The following is a 16,925-nucleotide window of genomic DNA, read 5'->3' on the forward strand; positions in this document are numbered from 1 at the left end:
TCATCGTGATTGGTCGGCAAACCGCAAATGGCAATCGCTCATAATTTGTCATATGTCAAACATGCGTAGATTCGTGGAACATTTCTTTTTACAAAAAGTTTATTGAGTAATTTTGTGTCTATACAAAATGAAGTACAAAGCAGCAAATACAACTTTTAAGTTAAAATGATGTATCTATTACTTGGCCTAAATTTCCACGTGAATAAAGGTTTAAGGACGTACGGGACATTTACGGTGTAGGTCGTATCTGGAAGTGTCAAATTTAATGTATAAAATCACTATTGCAGTGAATTGACAACTGACAAGTCATCAATCATTGTTTTCTCAAACAACAACGCTGCGCTTGCATTAGGCCGTAGCGCCTAATAAATTTTAAAGTTAATGATATCGTTTTAGACATAAGTACAACTTTTAATCAGTTTTAAGATATTTTAAAATGAGTGGTCCCAATGGGATGTTGTATGGTGGTGACGAAATTGGTGCGCTAGTCTTTGATCCTGGGCATCACTCATTACGGGTTGGTTACGCGCAAGAAGATACTCCTAAAGCAGATATTCCTGCTGTTATCGGCGTTGGCCCGGCACCTCTTATTCCAGACGCAGAGCAGAAAGTACCAGATGGCAATGTTACACAGAGTGGTAAATACAAAATATTTCTTAATTATTACGACTACGAAGCAACCTACCCTAGCAAATGTTCGGCTAAATTTTCTAAGCTTAATAATACTATGGCTTACACCATATATTTCAAGTTTATTCTTTGTAGGTAAGTACAAAGATTCATCGTCTATCGTGAAATATTTGGAAGAGACAGAAAGCTCAAAAGTAGTCACAATACCTCATGCATTAAAAATAATTCTGCATACATACAGTTCTTGTTCTAATTCTAATGATTTATATGTATTTATTATAAGAATCAGTGCTGAAAGAGATCTAAGTATAATGTAGTAGTAGTGTAATAGACAATTGCAAACTGTAATTAGAAATACAGTCACAACAGTTTATGATGACTTCATTTAAAATGACATACTGGTTATATTGACCAAATTCAAAGGTCCCGAACGAACTCTATTGTATTAGGTACTTAACAAAGTCATCAGCTGTTGCGACTATTGGTTCCTACTTACCTTCGATGTAGTTATAACAGATTTTGACAGTATAATTATATATGGAAGCTTTAAAAATTAAACAAAAATTTTGTCGGAAGATAGAAAACAGAAGACAATATGTAATTTGATAAGAGATTCTTCAATACTGGTAAAGTAGCCAAATGGAAAGTTTAAAAATACATATGAAATTATATGTATTTTTCAACATATTCATTTCTGATTGTTTTCAGGTACAAAAACCGGCAATGAGCTCAGGCATTACATTGATGTCACAGAATTACATGTACCCAGGCCAAGTATGGAAGTCCAGACTTATATGAAAGATGGACAGATTGAAAATTGGGATCTGTTTGAAAAGATGCTGGACTATTGTTACACAAAGGTAGGTTTACTTATGCATGTTCCTATGATTGTACAATGGTTTCATATATAAAGTACTTAAAAATATTTAAAAGAAATTACCGTGTCTGTAGTATTTAGGTCCTGTCCAGAAAGGTCCTAAACCGGTTTTGATGAAATTTGCAACAAAATATACGAATTTAATTGTATATTATACTTATCTTGATGCTTTTTATCCTAAATGCAATAAACTTCGGTCACTGTCAGCATCATGCATATGAATTTTCTAAGAAATTCATTCTTTTGTTTGCAAATTGAGATGGCTTCCATGTGTAGACTGTTGTTAACCATGACTAATAAGTAGGAGTCAACATTTAATGACAACTCTTTATAATGCCATGAAATACACAGTTCCTTCAGTGTTGTTATATAGAGTTTACACTGTATTATATACTTTCAGACTGTGACTTTTTGTGATATATTTTAGGTCATTCGATCACCATCGGAACACCATCCAGCCCTTTTCACTGAGGCTGTATGGACATCTAGGCCTACTCGAGAGAAATTGGCCGAACTTCTATTTGAAAAGTATCAGGCACCAGCATTCTTCCTTGTGAAAAACGCGGTACTGGCAGCGTTCGCTAATGGAAAGTCTACAGCGTTGGTAATAGATGCTGGGGCAAGTCAGACATCGGCTGTTCCAGTTGTGGATGGGTGAGTAGCTGTTCAATTACAAGGCTTTTGAAATAACTTTTGACGTGTTCCAAACATTTGACGTATATCTAGGGCATCTGCAGTGCAGTAGGGTTAAAAGAGGTACCAACCTGCCACCACTGTGTCGGAGACAGCCTGGACAACCTGGGCAGACCAGTAGGGGCGGTGGATAGGAGATTTTTACTGGATGCACTTCAGGGCGAGGACGCAATACTACGAAATGTAGTAAAAGTTTTATTGAGCTAGGGAAATGACGGCCCGTGAGTTTTTTTACAATCTCAGCGAGGTGGAAAGGACCCTTGGGCGAGCTTTATCCTGAAGCCCATCCGCGACGGCGAAAGGCTACCTAGGCTAGGCTATTTGTTTACTAAACAAAATAATATAGAAACTATAAATTGTATGTAATGTATGTATTATGTAAAGTATTGGTTAAGTTATTTTTACATTCACAGATACGCGTTGGTGAACGCCGCCGTAAGATCGCCTGTTGGCGGCGACCATTTGGTCGCTCAAGCGAAGAATATGCTGAATAATATGCATATACAAATGTTGCCAGTTTATAGCATACAGGTATGATTAAATATGACAAATTCATTTATGGTTTATGCTATTTTATTGTCTATATTATATCAGAGATGAACCATATTAGGTAACTAGCCAGAGACTGGTTTATCTGGCTCAAATTTTACATTGAGTGTCAAAAGGAGTTGTTCGGATGAATACCTGCAGCTGAGTTTACAATACAAAATACCATTGGTATTGATAAATTCTTGATTTCAAGTATAAATTAATGATTTTAATCAGCAAAATAATTTTATCTTTTGGAGTTTCAACTCCGAGTAGGCCAACATACTAATAGCCCCTGGGTAAAACATTCTTTTTGTAGTTATCAGTATCTACATTGTATAATACTGTACAACATTACATACACCATACATGGTTATATTATTGCATTTTTGTTAGGGATCTCTATTTTTTTTGAAAGTGTAATATAGCCTATGACAGTCAGTGACTATGCAGCTTTCTTATGGTGAAAGAATTATTGAAATCGGTCAAGTAGTTTTTGTGTGAAAACATTACAAAAATACAAATGTTTCCTCTTTATGAAATTAGTATAGATTTATTAAGGATGTGATTCGTTCTCTCGACTTTGTGGTCGTGAGTTCGAACCCCCGACATGGTTGTTATAGTTCATCTTGTTTCCTCTTATTTTCTTAGGAAAGCAATTTGTTTTTTATTTCCTCAAATTGCAGACTAAAGAAGTGATTAGAGAAAGAGAAAGAGCCAGATATACATTGAAAACTCTTCCCGCTGGCCTCACTCCATCGTGGCAACAGTATATGTTAAAACGTCAATATGAAGATTTCTGTCATTGCGTTGCACAGGTAAGGCACAGGTCATAAATTCTATTTTTTTAAAATAATTTTTTGTTGCTTGATATTTAAATAAAGATAAGTGCTTGTGTAAAGGCTTCGGCGTGCGACTTTCATTCCTAAGGTTTTAGCTTCGATCCCCGGCTTGTACTTTCTGTCTATGTGCGCATTAATATCCGCTCGAACGGTGATGGAAACATCTTGAACACGCCTTCTTGTTGGATCTAACTCACCGGGATGTCATGGCGACCTCGCTGGCTACGTATCCAAACAATTTGTGTTATAATTTATGGCAGTTAAGTCACTTGGCGAAGGGTCCAGAAAAGAAAAGTAAAAACAAGGTTTCGGAAAGATTTTTGGGCTTTGGTCTTGGTTGCGGTTCCAAATTGGCGACGTTGGCAATCCAGTTGGAGTTAACTGCCATACATTTCAACGCAAATTGTTTGGATACGTAGCCAGCGAGGTTAGATCCAGCGGCCTTAGATCCAACACGATGGCGGGTGTCACTGGAGGCTGATACTCTACTTGCCTATTTGAGAAATCATGAAACAGATACAGAAATTGAACGCCATACCGGATATATAGATATACAGTGGTACCTCGATATACAAGGGCCCTAATGCACAAGTCTTTGAAAATAGTAGCCGAGCGATATTTTGCTTCGAGATGAGCAAGATTTGTGACGAGGATTCGTACATACACTACCAGTTTCTCCCAGCTCAGACTGTTTGCTTGTCTCCCTTTGAAGCATTTTTGATACGTTGGGTTCGCGAGATGAGAAGATGATTCAAGAAGATGATGTCGAATTAAGCGTGAAATCATTTTCTTCTTTAAAAACACTTAACAAAGCTAACGATTGTGGTTTTTTTTGGTGCAAGAACTGGCATGGCACTTCAATCGTCAATGACCAGTCACTTTCTGTTCTGATCCCTTGGCGTTGCGTATAGATGTGGGATCTGTCTGGGTCTTCTACCGCATTTACCGTGGATAGTGTTCAGAGGAGTTGTTCGGATTAATGCCTGCAGCTGAGTTTTGTTATACGTCAAGGCAGAATACAAAATACCATCCGTATCACCTTGACGTCCGTCGTTCCACAACTGAACGTTTCTTAAGGCAGCCGTGCACCACCACTATGTCCAACCAGCTGCCCAGTAAAGTATTTCCGAACCAATGCACTTGGGGTTCATCCAGAAAAGCACTTGCGAGCCTTTTGGCAATGTAAGTGTGTGGGTGGAGGTATCACTTAATATCAGACGAGCCTCGTGTGCGTTTGCCTCCTATCACATAAAAATAATTAACTTCATTGGGGAAATTTTCTTTGACATATCGATCAATTTGAGGATGGTTATGGAACAAAAATAAACTCGTATGTCGTTGTACCTCTGTAATAAACATCTAAGGTTGAAAGAATCTATTTGTCTTAAAAATCTCGTAAATCTCCAGGTATCGGAGATAGCATATGACGAGCGTACAGCTGCTGTTGTACCGGGGGTGCATCATGAGTTCCCCGGGGGCTATCATCAGGACTTTGGTCCAGAGAGGTTCAAACTCACCGAATGCTTATTTGAGCAGTCGCTAGGAGCACCCCACTTAGGTGAGTTGGTCTTAGGGTAAGAGCCAAGAGTTTAGCCTTAACTAATTTTAGGAGGGACTAAAACAAATCTTTTATTATCACAGCGATCTTTAATCTTATTTCATAAGTTATGGATGTTGCATGGAGTCGCCATATGGAACTATCATTTAGTGATAATATTTTTAATTGAATCTGAGCCTCTGCCTCCGTTCGTCCTTGCAGCGTGCGCAGCGGCCGCCTCCTGCGACGCAGACGCTCGGCCCGCTTTGTGGGCCTCGGTAGTGGCGTGCGGTGGAGTTGCAGCCATGGGAGGCTGGACGGAGCGCCTCGCCAAGGAGCTGGCCGCCAGGGCTCCGTCCTCCCACCGGCTCAAGACCCACGCGGCGCCTTCGCCCGTCGAGCGGCGCTTTGCGGCCTGGATAGGTAAGGGTTTTTCTTCATTAATGAAATGCTTGTCATATAAGGTAGATTTTGATATTATGTTTGTGTTATAGGTGGTTCGATTTTGGCCTCGATTGGATCGTTCCAGCAGATGTGGATCTCTTCCCAAGAGTACGACGAGGGCGGTAAAGGTCAACTGGAGAGGAAGTGTCCTTAAAACGTTTTAAAAGTTTTAAAAATAAGAATCACTTTACAGTTCAGTACTAAAAAACAGTACTAAAAATTTTGTATTAATAAATTTATTTTATGTGAAATTGTTTTATTCTTTATCAAATTTTTATTTTATTTTTGCTGTTGGTCTGAAGGGCCTTAACAGCTCAGCTCGGCCTGTGTTATAACATAATCCTATCGCTATATGATTCCACAAGATTTAGCGCTTTTTTGCCAATGCCATAGTGTTGAAGTTTTTTGATTAGGATTTCGTGATGTACACAGTCAAAAGCCTTTGATAAATCCCAAAAAAATCCAATGGCATCATGAGAATTTTCCCAAGCATTTAAAATCTCGGAAATTAATTTAATGCCAGCATCGGCTGTAGAGCGTAAAACCATACTGCTATAATGTTGCATTGCATAAGTTTATTAAAGAGTACTTAGCTTCATATACATTCTCGCAATCTATACATTCATTAAATAGATAACTCTGAACTGCATCGATTACTGTTTGTAACATGAATACAGATACACCCAAAGATCGTCTTTTTTAAATTTAATTGTTTAAATGTTTTTAAAATATCATCGCAGCCTATGCGTTTAAATATAAACTCATGAGTGCATACATGAACATTCTTTTGCAATAATAAAAGGTCGGTTGATGGTGAATAGTTTAGAACGCTGGTTGTATTTAATGGAATGTATCCTTTCTGGAGATTCTTTCAATCTCCTGGTTTATAATTTTCCAAGTAGCCTTTATCTTATCGGAACTGTTGTTTATTTTTAAGTGTTTCGCCTTAGCGATTCTACACTCATACCTAAAACTTTTTGACAATATCCTAACATGAGTTTTAAATTCTTCAATGTCATTATACTATTTTTCATCATACAATTTTAGCCTATTCTTGTGTAGCTACGGAGTTGCCCAGTCACAAAAGGTAGGTTTCTCTGAGACCAAAAACGTCTTTGGAGTGAACACATTGGTTACTACGCAAAAATGGCATTTTAAATATCAATTTTTTTCCTCAATCAGTCAGACCGAGCAACTGTTATAATAATTGTGCATACTTTAATTTTTGGATCGTATATTTAAATAAGTCTCATGTTATTTTAAATATAATAATATAAAAATACGAATTGAAACAAATTATGTTGAACGTTACAAAGAAATTGGATTTTTTCAAGTTTATTTTTTCTTATAAGTACTTTTTTATTGCTTTTTCGTTTGAATTAATGACGTGCGTGTTCTTGTAATTAGTACCTATTGTTCTAGTTTGATATTAAATTTAACGAATTGTTATACATAAATATGATATATCGATTATACTTATTAACTTCAAAAAATAAATAATACTTATTCAATCTTTAAGATAAAAATAACGTAATACTACCATAATATATACAACAAAAAACAATAACTAACCTTAGAACATAATCACTAAGATACATTATTAATAGGAGTCCCTTTCGAAGGTTTCGAAGATACTGACAGTGTCCCTTTAAATAGCTAGAGTAATTCTTTATCCGAGGTAGCTGCCAGCTCTTCAGTCTCCTGTGATGTCGACTAGCCTTTTAGTTATTTCCTTAAAAAGCCTTATAGCAGTAGGAAAACACATGACACCGAGTGGGACGAAATCATATCCGGAGCCTAGACCCCTGTATAACGTGTGGAGCGTGTCAGGCTCAAGAAACGCTCACGAGTACCCGTGAATCCAATAGCCGGCCTCTGCGTTCCCACGTCCAAAATCCTAGCTCGTATTAAAACGAAATATTGTTGCAAGCTTCATATTATTCACATTTATATCGTATTAATATTTTAATGAATTGTTTTTTTATTATAATTGATGTCAAAAACATTATTTCAGCCGTTATATAACCCATATTTCATAGTAAATAAAATTCCTTTAGTTAATTTAGAAAACAATCGCAAAACATGGCTTCACCGAGAAGCCTGCTCTGTGGTGCTTTTGGCGTTTTTAATGTATGTACCGCATTCATTCCCTGAAATTGCGGTGTATACATACATTACATACACCCAACAAGGATTAGACTTTATCTCTTTGCACCTAGGTAAAGTGTTACCTTCAGTGAAAATGTTTAGAAAATGAAAAACTGCTTAATGTAGAAAGTTGCCAATACTTTTATTAAGAAAAACACTTTTTGAACTAATTGAAGCTATGTATTATTATTAAAAACTTACAACGATTTACATAATTTTAAAAAATTCCGACGTTTCGCGTGCTTTTCAGCGTGCGTGGTCACCGTGACCGTGAAATTATGTAAATAATTTATGTGTAAAAACTATGTTAACAAAAGACAAGTATTTTTTTGGTTTTCGAAGTAATCTCCGTTCCTCTGTACACATCGTCGCTTTCGATGGAACTACTGAAAAAAGTAGTGGGCCCATTCTTCCTTAGGGATCTCTTCTATCGGATTTTCTTTGTCGAATAACAATTCTTTAGTCCAACAACATGGCAAGACATGAAAGGGACCAAATTTATAATATGAATTCATTTTCAAATTATGCATTACTAATTTCATTTCTCAAGGCAGCCTTGAAGTTACAAATGACTTTTGCTAGTGTAACACACGTATTATTAATTATAAGAACACGTACGTCAATATATATTTATCTTGGTTATAAAATTAATTTAAAAAAGCAGCACTATTTTTCATTTCATTTCATTAACGATAATGTCGTAAAATTGTAAACTCATTTTGCGAACATATAAAGATGTCAACAGTGTCGGAGTCATCATACATAATGTATGCATTAGAGATTAGAATGTCCGCCAACCGCAACACTTTGAGTATATAGAAGGCCAAAAGACCCGTCTTGTACAATGTCCCTAAGACTATTGTTCGGTGCATTAAGGGTTAGTAGAGATAGACGCCGTACAGTCAGTAATAAAGGAATCGTTTAAACTCATTCTGTATCTGCTTCAACACAGTGAGTATTTGGTGCCCAAACAGCTCGTCTGTTACAGTCAGAAGAGAAACAAGACCATCACGATCTCATAACCTAAACTTAATTACATCTTGTTCTTAACACTAAACCAGTCGACTCCCCATAAGAGTCCCTGTGGCTTTAAAGTGAGTAGCTTTGGAGAACATGGCCTCCATTAGCAAAAAAGTGGGACATCATACGCCGCTCTCTCGCCTCCGTCATTATTCCAGGGCTTTTGAAGCCAACATTACATCTTCTGTCTTCTTTGGCGATTGGTAGGGATGTCTACCGACACAAATTTAATGTCGTGGAATAAGTGATAATCTTATATTCCATAATAAACATGTTTTATTTTCAATATCAGCCCTTTAGTTTTTAACAAACTCATAAATTGTATAACATAAGTGTCATTTAGATTTATGACACACACATAAGCAAAAATAGTTTTTGTTAGCGTCGCAACCTCACTACCCCTATTTTTTGTTAGTTATAAGCTCATATTTTAAATGATTAAAGTCAGTTGTTAACCAGCTTCAAACAGAGTGTTTCATTTAACATATATAATATATCTGAACAAATCCATACAACAACCGAACTTAACCCGAGACTTGGTTTGGTTTGAGTTCGGTTTTCAATGGCATTTATTTACTTTCTATTTATGCATTTTCAAAGATTATAATTACTATGTTGGTTAAGAATATTGCAAATACCCTATAACCTAAAGATATCTAATTTTTCTCATACGTAATTAGGCAATCAATTTTAAATTATTTTTACAATTAATACTTTAATAAAATACAATACACGTACCAATAAATTAATGGAGAAAGATAATTAAATATAAGGAAATTAAAAAAGATAAAAGAATTGTAATTACCAAATATATCATTCTGTGATTTTGTTTAAACCTGTTTAAACCGTATATAGGGGCGTATGTATACAACACATTTTGTATTGCGCCCCGAGAAATAAATCATTAGCCTTGATCCTTGTGTGTAGGAAAATAAAGACCTTGACCGCAACATCTGCAAGACCTACAATTAAAACAACAAAACAGTGAGATGATCCAACTTGGTCGTTATTTTTAAGTAATATTTTTTTTATATAGCACAACTGGAAATTGTTTGTTATTTATATCGTTTCTCGTGCATTGCTCCATATGTATACTGTTGTATACTGTTCCTGTTCCCATCTGCTACGTTTTGAAACTTTGATACTTTTATTATCTCGTATCCAGCACGTCTTTGTAAAATGGCATGAAGTATAAGATTAGAAAATTCAAACAACTTCAGTACAAGTAACTCAAAGCACAGGCGTGTGGCCCATTACCTTACATCCGAACGAAAGTTACTGTCCGAGCTCTCCCTACAGAACAGTTTTTTGCATGGAGTTTATTTTATGACAAAACTAAATAGTAATAATTAATTTCATTCGCATTGTGTACACACCATTACTTATCTAATTTGTATATAATTCGAGAATTTCTATAGTTAAAGCACAATCTGAAAAATGTCTTTGAAGAACTATTTCCTATTTGCCTTTGTGCTTTGCGGGGCGGCTCTTGGTAAGTATTTCAGCCTTTTACTGATTAATTCTTATACATTATATCTATATGTAAATAATATATATGAGAAACTCAAAATATGTTGCTAATCACAAAAATTCGAAGACAGTTCGAGGAACTTTTTGTTTATTTATTCCTTGATTTCAAGGTAGGATTTTGCATAGCAAAATGTTCTATATGTTCGTATGAAGCTACTACAAAGATAGAATAAGAAAAAAGATTATTAAAGCGACATACAGATTGCGGGGGCAGCTACTAAGTGATAATACAATACAATACATATCAGGACTTCATCGTGATCATACCATTTCGGTCGGTAAATAATGGTTAAGTTCATGGCCCAAAAAAGACGTCTATATATCGTTATAAGATAAGCTTTTAAAAAGTCAATAAAAATTCCATTTTAAAGCTGCAGAAATATCAAAGAGCGATGGCCTTGAAGGTGCATCGGGGGGAGACGCGGCTGGACGCGTCGTGGGTGGGACAGACGCACCAGATAAGGCTTTGCCATACCAAGTATCTCTGCAGCGTACAGATCAAAATAACTTCCCCTTCTGTGGTGGCGCCATCATTGCTGACAGATGGATCCTCACTGCAGCACATTGCCTCAAAAAGTAAGCGTAGTATTGTATTTACATTGATTGCTCAGCGACTTGATTTGTGTTAAATTACAAAGTATTTTTAAATAAATTTAAATGAACTGTTTTAGTAAATTCTTCAATATATATGAACAATATTTTCAGTGTTCAAGCAAAGGACTTAAGCGTTTTGGCAGGAACAAACAACAAAAAGTCTTGTATTAATAATTGTAATAATAGTAAAACATGAAAAATATACCGATAGACCGAATGTACATGATATTGCTCTGTTGAGAACCAAAGAGAAGATTAAATTCACAGAAAGGGTTAAACCTATCGAAATAGCCACGGAAGACCCCAAACCAGGGGACAAGTGTAAATTATCCGGATGGGGATTCACCACCGTAAGTAAAATCTTGGGAATGAAGAAGCATCTTAACTTTTCTCTAAACATGATTCAGATTGTATCACCCCGACACCCTTTCAACAACTTAGCGCTTTTCAGGCAGCTTTTTTATAAATCTGTTGTTTGTAGTAAACAGGAATAAAACCAAATTGTGCCCAAACGGCTTACTTAACACCAGGTGGTCCTTCTACCCGTTTCCCAGCTGTTATATAAAAAATCTATGATTAACAAGTTTTTGCAGCTTCAAGTTTTGCTGAGTTCAAATGAATTTATTCCAGCAAAATCAAAGAAGGAGCCCCGACAAATTGCAGTGGTTGGACGTAAAAATTATATCCGAGAAAGCCTGTAAAACTGATAATATACGACGCTTTGAAAAGTCCTTCCCAGTTACTGAAAACCACATCTGTACTCTTAATAAGAACGGCGAAGGTACTTGCCAAGTAAGTAATTCTCTGGGGGCAAAGTCGTGCAACGAGTGCAATATCCTTTATTTTATATAGGGGATAAGTTCGTTGCGGGTGAAATTAGAATTATTAGCATATGTGAGCCAACATTGTACGTCATATTTAAAATTTCATTCAGTTTGAACCAGTACTTTAAGAATTGTAACTAGTCACCCTTTCCTAATTTTTTCACTCACTTACTGTCAGACTGAGCCACCGTCAATACTCTTAGGCACTTCTACGAGTAGCAGATATATCTAGCTTTACATTTATAATTCAATTGGAGTTTAGTGTTTAAATCAAAGAAAAACTGAAATATTTTGTAATTTCGGTGCTATTTTCTAAATACACTTAGAAATCTGAGGCCCAGACATTAAAAGGTGTAGCGTCATTGGTATATGTAGGTATAATATAAAAAAAGCCATATCTTTCCTCATAATAAATATTTTGTCGTTTTCCACCTTCCACTCTCTGTTAAGCAAAGATCTAACTGAACACGATTTCAGGGTGATTCTGGTGGATCCTTGGCCTGCAACAACAAATCTACTGGTATCGTCTCGTGGAATCTTCCGTGTGCTCGAGGACAACCTGATGCCTACACCAGAACCAGCAAATACGCCACTTGGATAAAGGACAACATGGAAGCTAATAAGCCCTGATGAATATCCAACAATTGATGTTTTACAACAATTTCTTACACTTATAAAATGTATGTCTTTGTATTTATTTAGATTCGATCAGAATTTGATATCGATTAAGCCTACATATTAATCAATAAATGTTATATTACTTTATAATATTCAAATTGTATTTATAAATTACTTTACTGTTATAAGACAACAAGTTCATGAGAGCTGTTGGTGAATCGCGTACCCTCAGCTTTTAAAATTCAGTACCACTGCGTGAGCCGTCTCAGCAGTTGGCCAATGGTCAAATGAAATCTGAATAGACTGTAGTACAACGTTGATTGGAAAAAATCTCAAATCAATGTCAAAATAGATTCAAATACTGTAATATTTTATTTGAATAGTTTTGGAAAAAATTACATTTTTAACATACATTTTTAGTGTGTTTCTACCGTTGATCTTAACCGTAGGGCTCTGTCTGTAACCTGTATATATTCACTATTTACACTGTTAGGGTGCATATGTAGGCTTAGGGATCCGTAGGGTTGCTGGGTTCTTACATCTTACCCTCTCTTATATTTAGTTATCTATAGATACTCCTGACACCAGTACACAGGCAAGGTGTTCAAATGTATTTATTCATTTTAACACTTCGTTGCAATACGGAAATACACAGTTGACAATATTAAGTGAAAAAGTGGTTATATTGTGGCCTTATCGCTTTCGTGCGAACTCTTCCTGGCAACCAATGTGAGAAACAATTTAGATGAGACAAGACGTGTAAAAAGACGCATAAGACTCAAAGACAAAACGCATAGAATAATGCCAAGCACTGTTTAAACATTTATACTCTTTAAAACATTTGTAAACCGTGAACAGGACACTATTTAAAAAAGGACACGTGAAAACGAAAAAGTACCTACACATGAATCACGATAATTTTAGATTACTTTTACACCAGTGAGTACGAAAGTTAGGGATTGGACAGTTAATGTTTGTACAGTAGAGATATACTGTGATGTAAAACGTGCTTATAAAAGATAAATGTATTATATAATATGTAAGTTTGGCATGTATTAATTCGCTGTAAATAAATAAATAAATATTAATTGTTTCGTATCGGCAGCTGCAGATTGAAGAAGTCTTTATTATATTGAAAACGCTCTTTATTTTTCTTGAAGTATCACAATAGCATCACAAACATTGCAACAATATTTAATGAAAGTACTATTAGAAACAAATTACGTAGAACATAACAAAGAAATTGGACTTTTTTAATAACCTTGCTTTTTCACTAGAAATAATTATTCACGTGTTATTGTAATTAGTAGCTGTTGTTAAAAACGTCAATAAAAAAATAATATTCAATCTTTAAGATAAAAATCACATAATATAAATTAATATAACAAAAAACAATAACTTACCTTAAAATATAATAACTAATAATATATTATTATTAAAAGGAGTCCCGTTAGATACTGGCAGCGTTCCGCCTTTCAATAGTTTGACATATTCTTTGTCCCAGGTAGGTGCCAGCTTTTAGCTATTTCCTTATAAGGCCTTATAGCGCTAGGACCCCACGGATCAAGGGTCTCGACTCTGAATGAAACCTAGGCTCCGAATATGATTTCGTCCCATTTGGGCTGTGTCAGGCTCAAGAAATGTTCAAGAGTACGCGTGTAGCCTATACGTGTATGATGTACCTATAGAAAGGATTTTTTTTAATTTGTGTAATAATTTAAAAAGGTTCAAACTCAAAATAACTTTATTCATACACAGTACACTTGTACTTGGTTACCTATATGAATAAAGAGACATTAATAAGTATGAACGTCAACAGAAAAGATGATTTTTTTTTACCAATTGTACCAATTCTTTTTTTTAAATGTTCGTTGAAGTCTTTGAATGGTTTTTACGGCGAGTGGTTTTCCGGGAAAACCCTAAAACAGCCCTTTTTGTTTTTCCTATACAAACGTTTTGTAAGTAAACTGTCAATTTATTAATTAAACTACAAGCACTCACTGTTGTCTAAGCAATATCGCGTTCCGAAACACAACAAGCGATAATATCGCGAACCCGACCAAATTGAAAAGTCAAAATGGCGTTATGGCGTTTGACATAACATTGACAAAATGCGTGATGGAAATAAATGCTTCGATCGGAGTTATTATATTGATAAAATACATATGAAATAATTACAGTTGCTAATTGTTTGTGGCATTAATCTTGAAAATCCATGATTTTCACATATGTGCCAGTTATATGTCGTCGCCCCGTGTCGGAATAAAAATAAAACTATTTATATACGCGCCCGAAAAGCAAACAAAGAATGTTGTATATCTTTATGACACACAACATTCTTTGTTAATTAGAATAATAAACACTTTATTTCTGAAATATTTCTTAGTTATTATATCAATTCGAAATTAATATTCATAGTTAAGACAGGACAACGTCAGGTCCGCTAGTGAAACATATATCTTTGGTATATGTAGTGTATTTAGTAGCAAGCTGCACTAAACAACTAAATACTTATATGATAGGGTGAGAACAAAATAAATGGCTTGGAGGAGTCTTCGCCACTTTGCGATGCAACGAGAAATGAATAATAGAGCAATATTCAATTCTGATTTACTGAATAAAACCACAAGTTCATGAGAGCTGTTGGTGAATTGCGTACCTTGAGCTGTTAAAGTTTAGAAACACAGTGTGAGCCATATCAGCAGTTGGTCAATGTTAAAATTAAATCTGAATAGACTGTAGTACAACATTAATAAAAAGAAAATGCTAGCTAATTGCCTTCTTTGGATAAAATCAAGTTCAAAAAAAATTCATGGATATTGACATTTTCAGTGTATTAATAATTAAAATGACACAAAAACGTTATGGTGGTATAATAGCAAAATGGTGTATAAATTTGTCTTAAAAGGAATTTTATAAAGAATGTTACATTATGTTACGAATCATATCTGATATCATCATAGACAATTCTTATATTATTCTTTACATTAATTTATTGGTAGGTGTATTGTATTAATGTATTAATTATAAAACAATTTCAGGTCGATTGCGTAATTACGTATAAGTATACGTATATATATGTTTAGGTTTATTTAACTTTTAAAACAGCGATTAGATTTTAAACTACTTTTAAATGGATTTGCTCCGCTCAAGACTGTTATGGTTACATTTATACAAACTTCTGCGGGTTTCTAATCTAAAATTTAATGATTTTTTAAATATTATTATGTAAAATAAATAAAAACAAGAATAAATCAAATATTACACGGATAACATTTATTATTGGTGAAACTAAAAATACTTTATTTACATATTAATAAATATGATGGGTAAAGTGAATGAAATGCATAACCAAATCTTTAAAAAAAAAATATTGAGCCTTAATCTAAACGATGGGAAAAAACTACCTTAAAGGCAAATGTCACGGATTAATGAATTGCGATGCAATCCAAAACAGTAAGAAATACAATTTCACGATTGAGCAGGATGTTTAAGAAAAGTTTATGTAGAAGAGTTTTAAAAGATGTTAGGGAGGTAGCCAATCGTATGCAGCCTATTCCACAACTTAATGGCGGAGACCTAAACGGCTTGCCTAGAGAGATGAACTATTGGAGGAGCGTAACATAAAGTTGTAACGACCTGAGAATCTGAATAGATTTTTAAGACTAGCGGTAGTTTTGGGATTGAAAAGAATTGAGTATAGAAGTTGATTAGTTGAAGAAGATCAGCGTCACGTCTGAGTCGAATAGGTCCAGTCGAGCTGCCTGCGGAATTTAGATTACACGGTAATCTATAACTTAGTTAAGTGATTAAATAGTTTGATTGGCGTAACAATTTTTTGAACACATTAGTTAACATATTCTTTAGATACGATCAATTTTCTTTTTCTAAATGGTTTGATGAATTATTCTTTAACCTTGATTATAACAGACGTTTAATACACATGTTCTTATAATTACCTAATATAAGTCAAAGTCGTTAATAACTTCAACTTGGAAAAATAGAAATGATGTGAAATATTATTTATTTAATTCCGACATACAGTTATACAGCATTTACAATATTCTTAACCTACATAGTAATAATAATTACAAATCGATGAATAAAAAAAAGTTTGGTCCCTGTGCTAGACCGCTTAGCGTTTACGATACTTATTCGTTCAGGAAAACTCCAGCTCTGGGGTCACCAGTACTATCTTCCAGGTGCCAACTTAAATCTTAAATTACTGCCTACGAACATGAACTCCACGGCCCAAGAGACTCTTACATTTGAGCTTATTTTTCGCCTGCTCTGCAGCCCCAGCTTTTGTGCTTGTCGGATCAGGGGAGTGAATAAGGGCTAACGTGTCCACACAAGTAGTATGCCATATAAATAAAAATAAAAGTCAGATATAAAGGAGCCTCTGGGATTTTATTAAAGAAAAGTATCCCTTTTTCCAAAAAAGAATGACTAACTTAAGAGAGTCTAGTACGCGGAAATTTCAGCCTGCGGTTGTTTCGAGTTGCATCACGTTGGAGACATGCGAATGTTCTGTTCTAGTAAACTTATCACTATTTTTGTATTTATACTTAATATTTTCATAGAATAGAGGTCTCTCTCTCAGAGATTCCCTACATTTTAAATTATAGATTACGATATCA

The 16,925-nt window shown here is 34.9% G+C and overlaps 2 protein-coding genes across 2 annotated transcripts; both read left to right on the forward strand.

Moving 5' to 3' along the window:
• Positions 1 to 73: 73 nt before the first annotated feature.
• Positions 74 to 5,802, forward strand: LOC123718567 (actin-like protein 6A). Its single transcript, XM_045675189.1, has 8 exons — positions 74 to 638; positions 1,339 to 1,490; positions 1,935 to 2,161; positions 2,614 to 2,731; positions 3,415 to 3,546; positions 4,978 to 5,128; positions 5,330 to 5,530; positions 5,602 to 5,802. The coding sequence occupies exons 1-8, from the start codon at positions 437 to 439 to the stop codon at positions 5,703 to 5,705; spliced, it is 1,287 nt and encodes a 428-aa protein (XP_045531145.1). The 5' UTR covers positions 74 to 436; the 3' UTR covers positions 5,706 to 5,802.
• Positions 5,803 to 10,156: 4,354 nt separating this feature from the next.
• LOC123718760 (chymotrypsin-1-like) lies at positions 10,157 to 12,421 on the forward strand. The gene is made up of 6 exons (XM_045675534.1): positions 10,157 to 10,211; positions 10,621 to 10,825; positions 10,955 to 11,000; positions 11,032 to 11,193; positions 11,474 to 11,635; positions 12,145 to 12,421. Exons 1-6 carry the CDS (start codon positions 10,157 to 10,159, stop codon positions 12,295 to 12,297), a joined length of 783 nt encoding a protein of 260 aa, XP_045531490.1. The 3' UTR covers positions 12,298 to 12,421.
• The last annotated feature ends 4,504 nt before the right edge of the window (positions 12,422 to 16,925 follow it).

The sequence above is a fragment of the Pieris brassicae genome, chromosome Z (assembly GCF_905147105.1).
Source record: "Pieris brassicae chromosome Z, ilPieBrab1.1, whole genome shotgun sequence".
Classification (NCBI taxonomy): Eukaryota; Metazoa; Arthropoda; class Insecta; order Lepidoptera; family Pieridae; genus Pieris; species Pieris brassicae.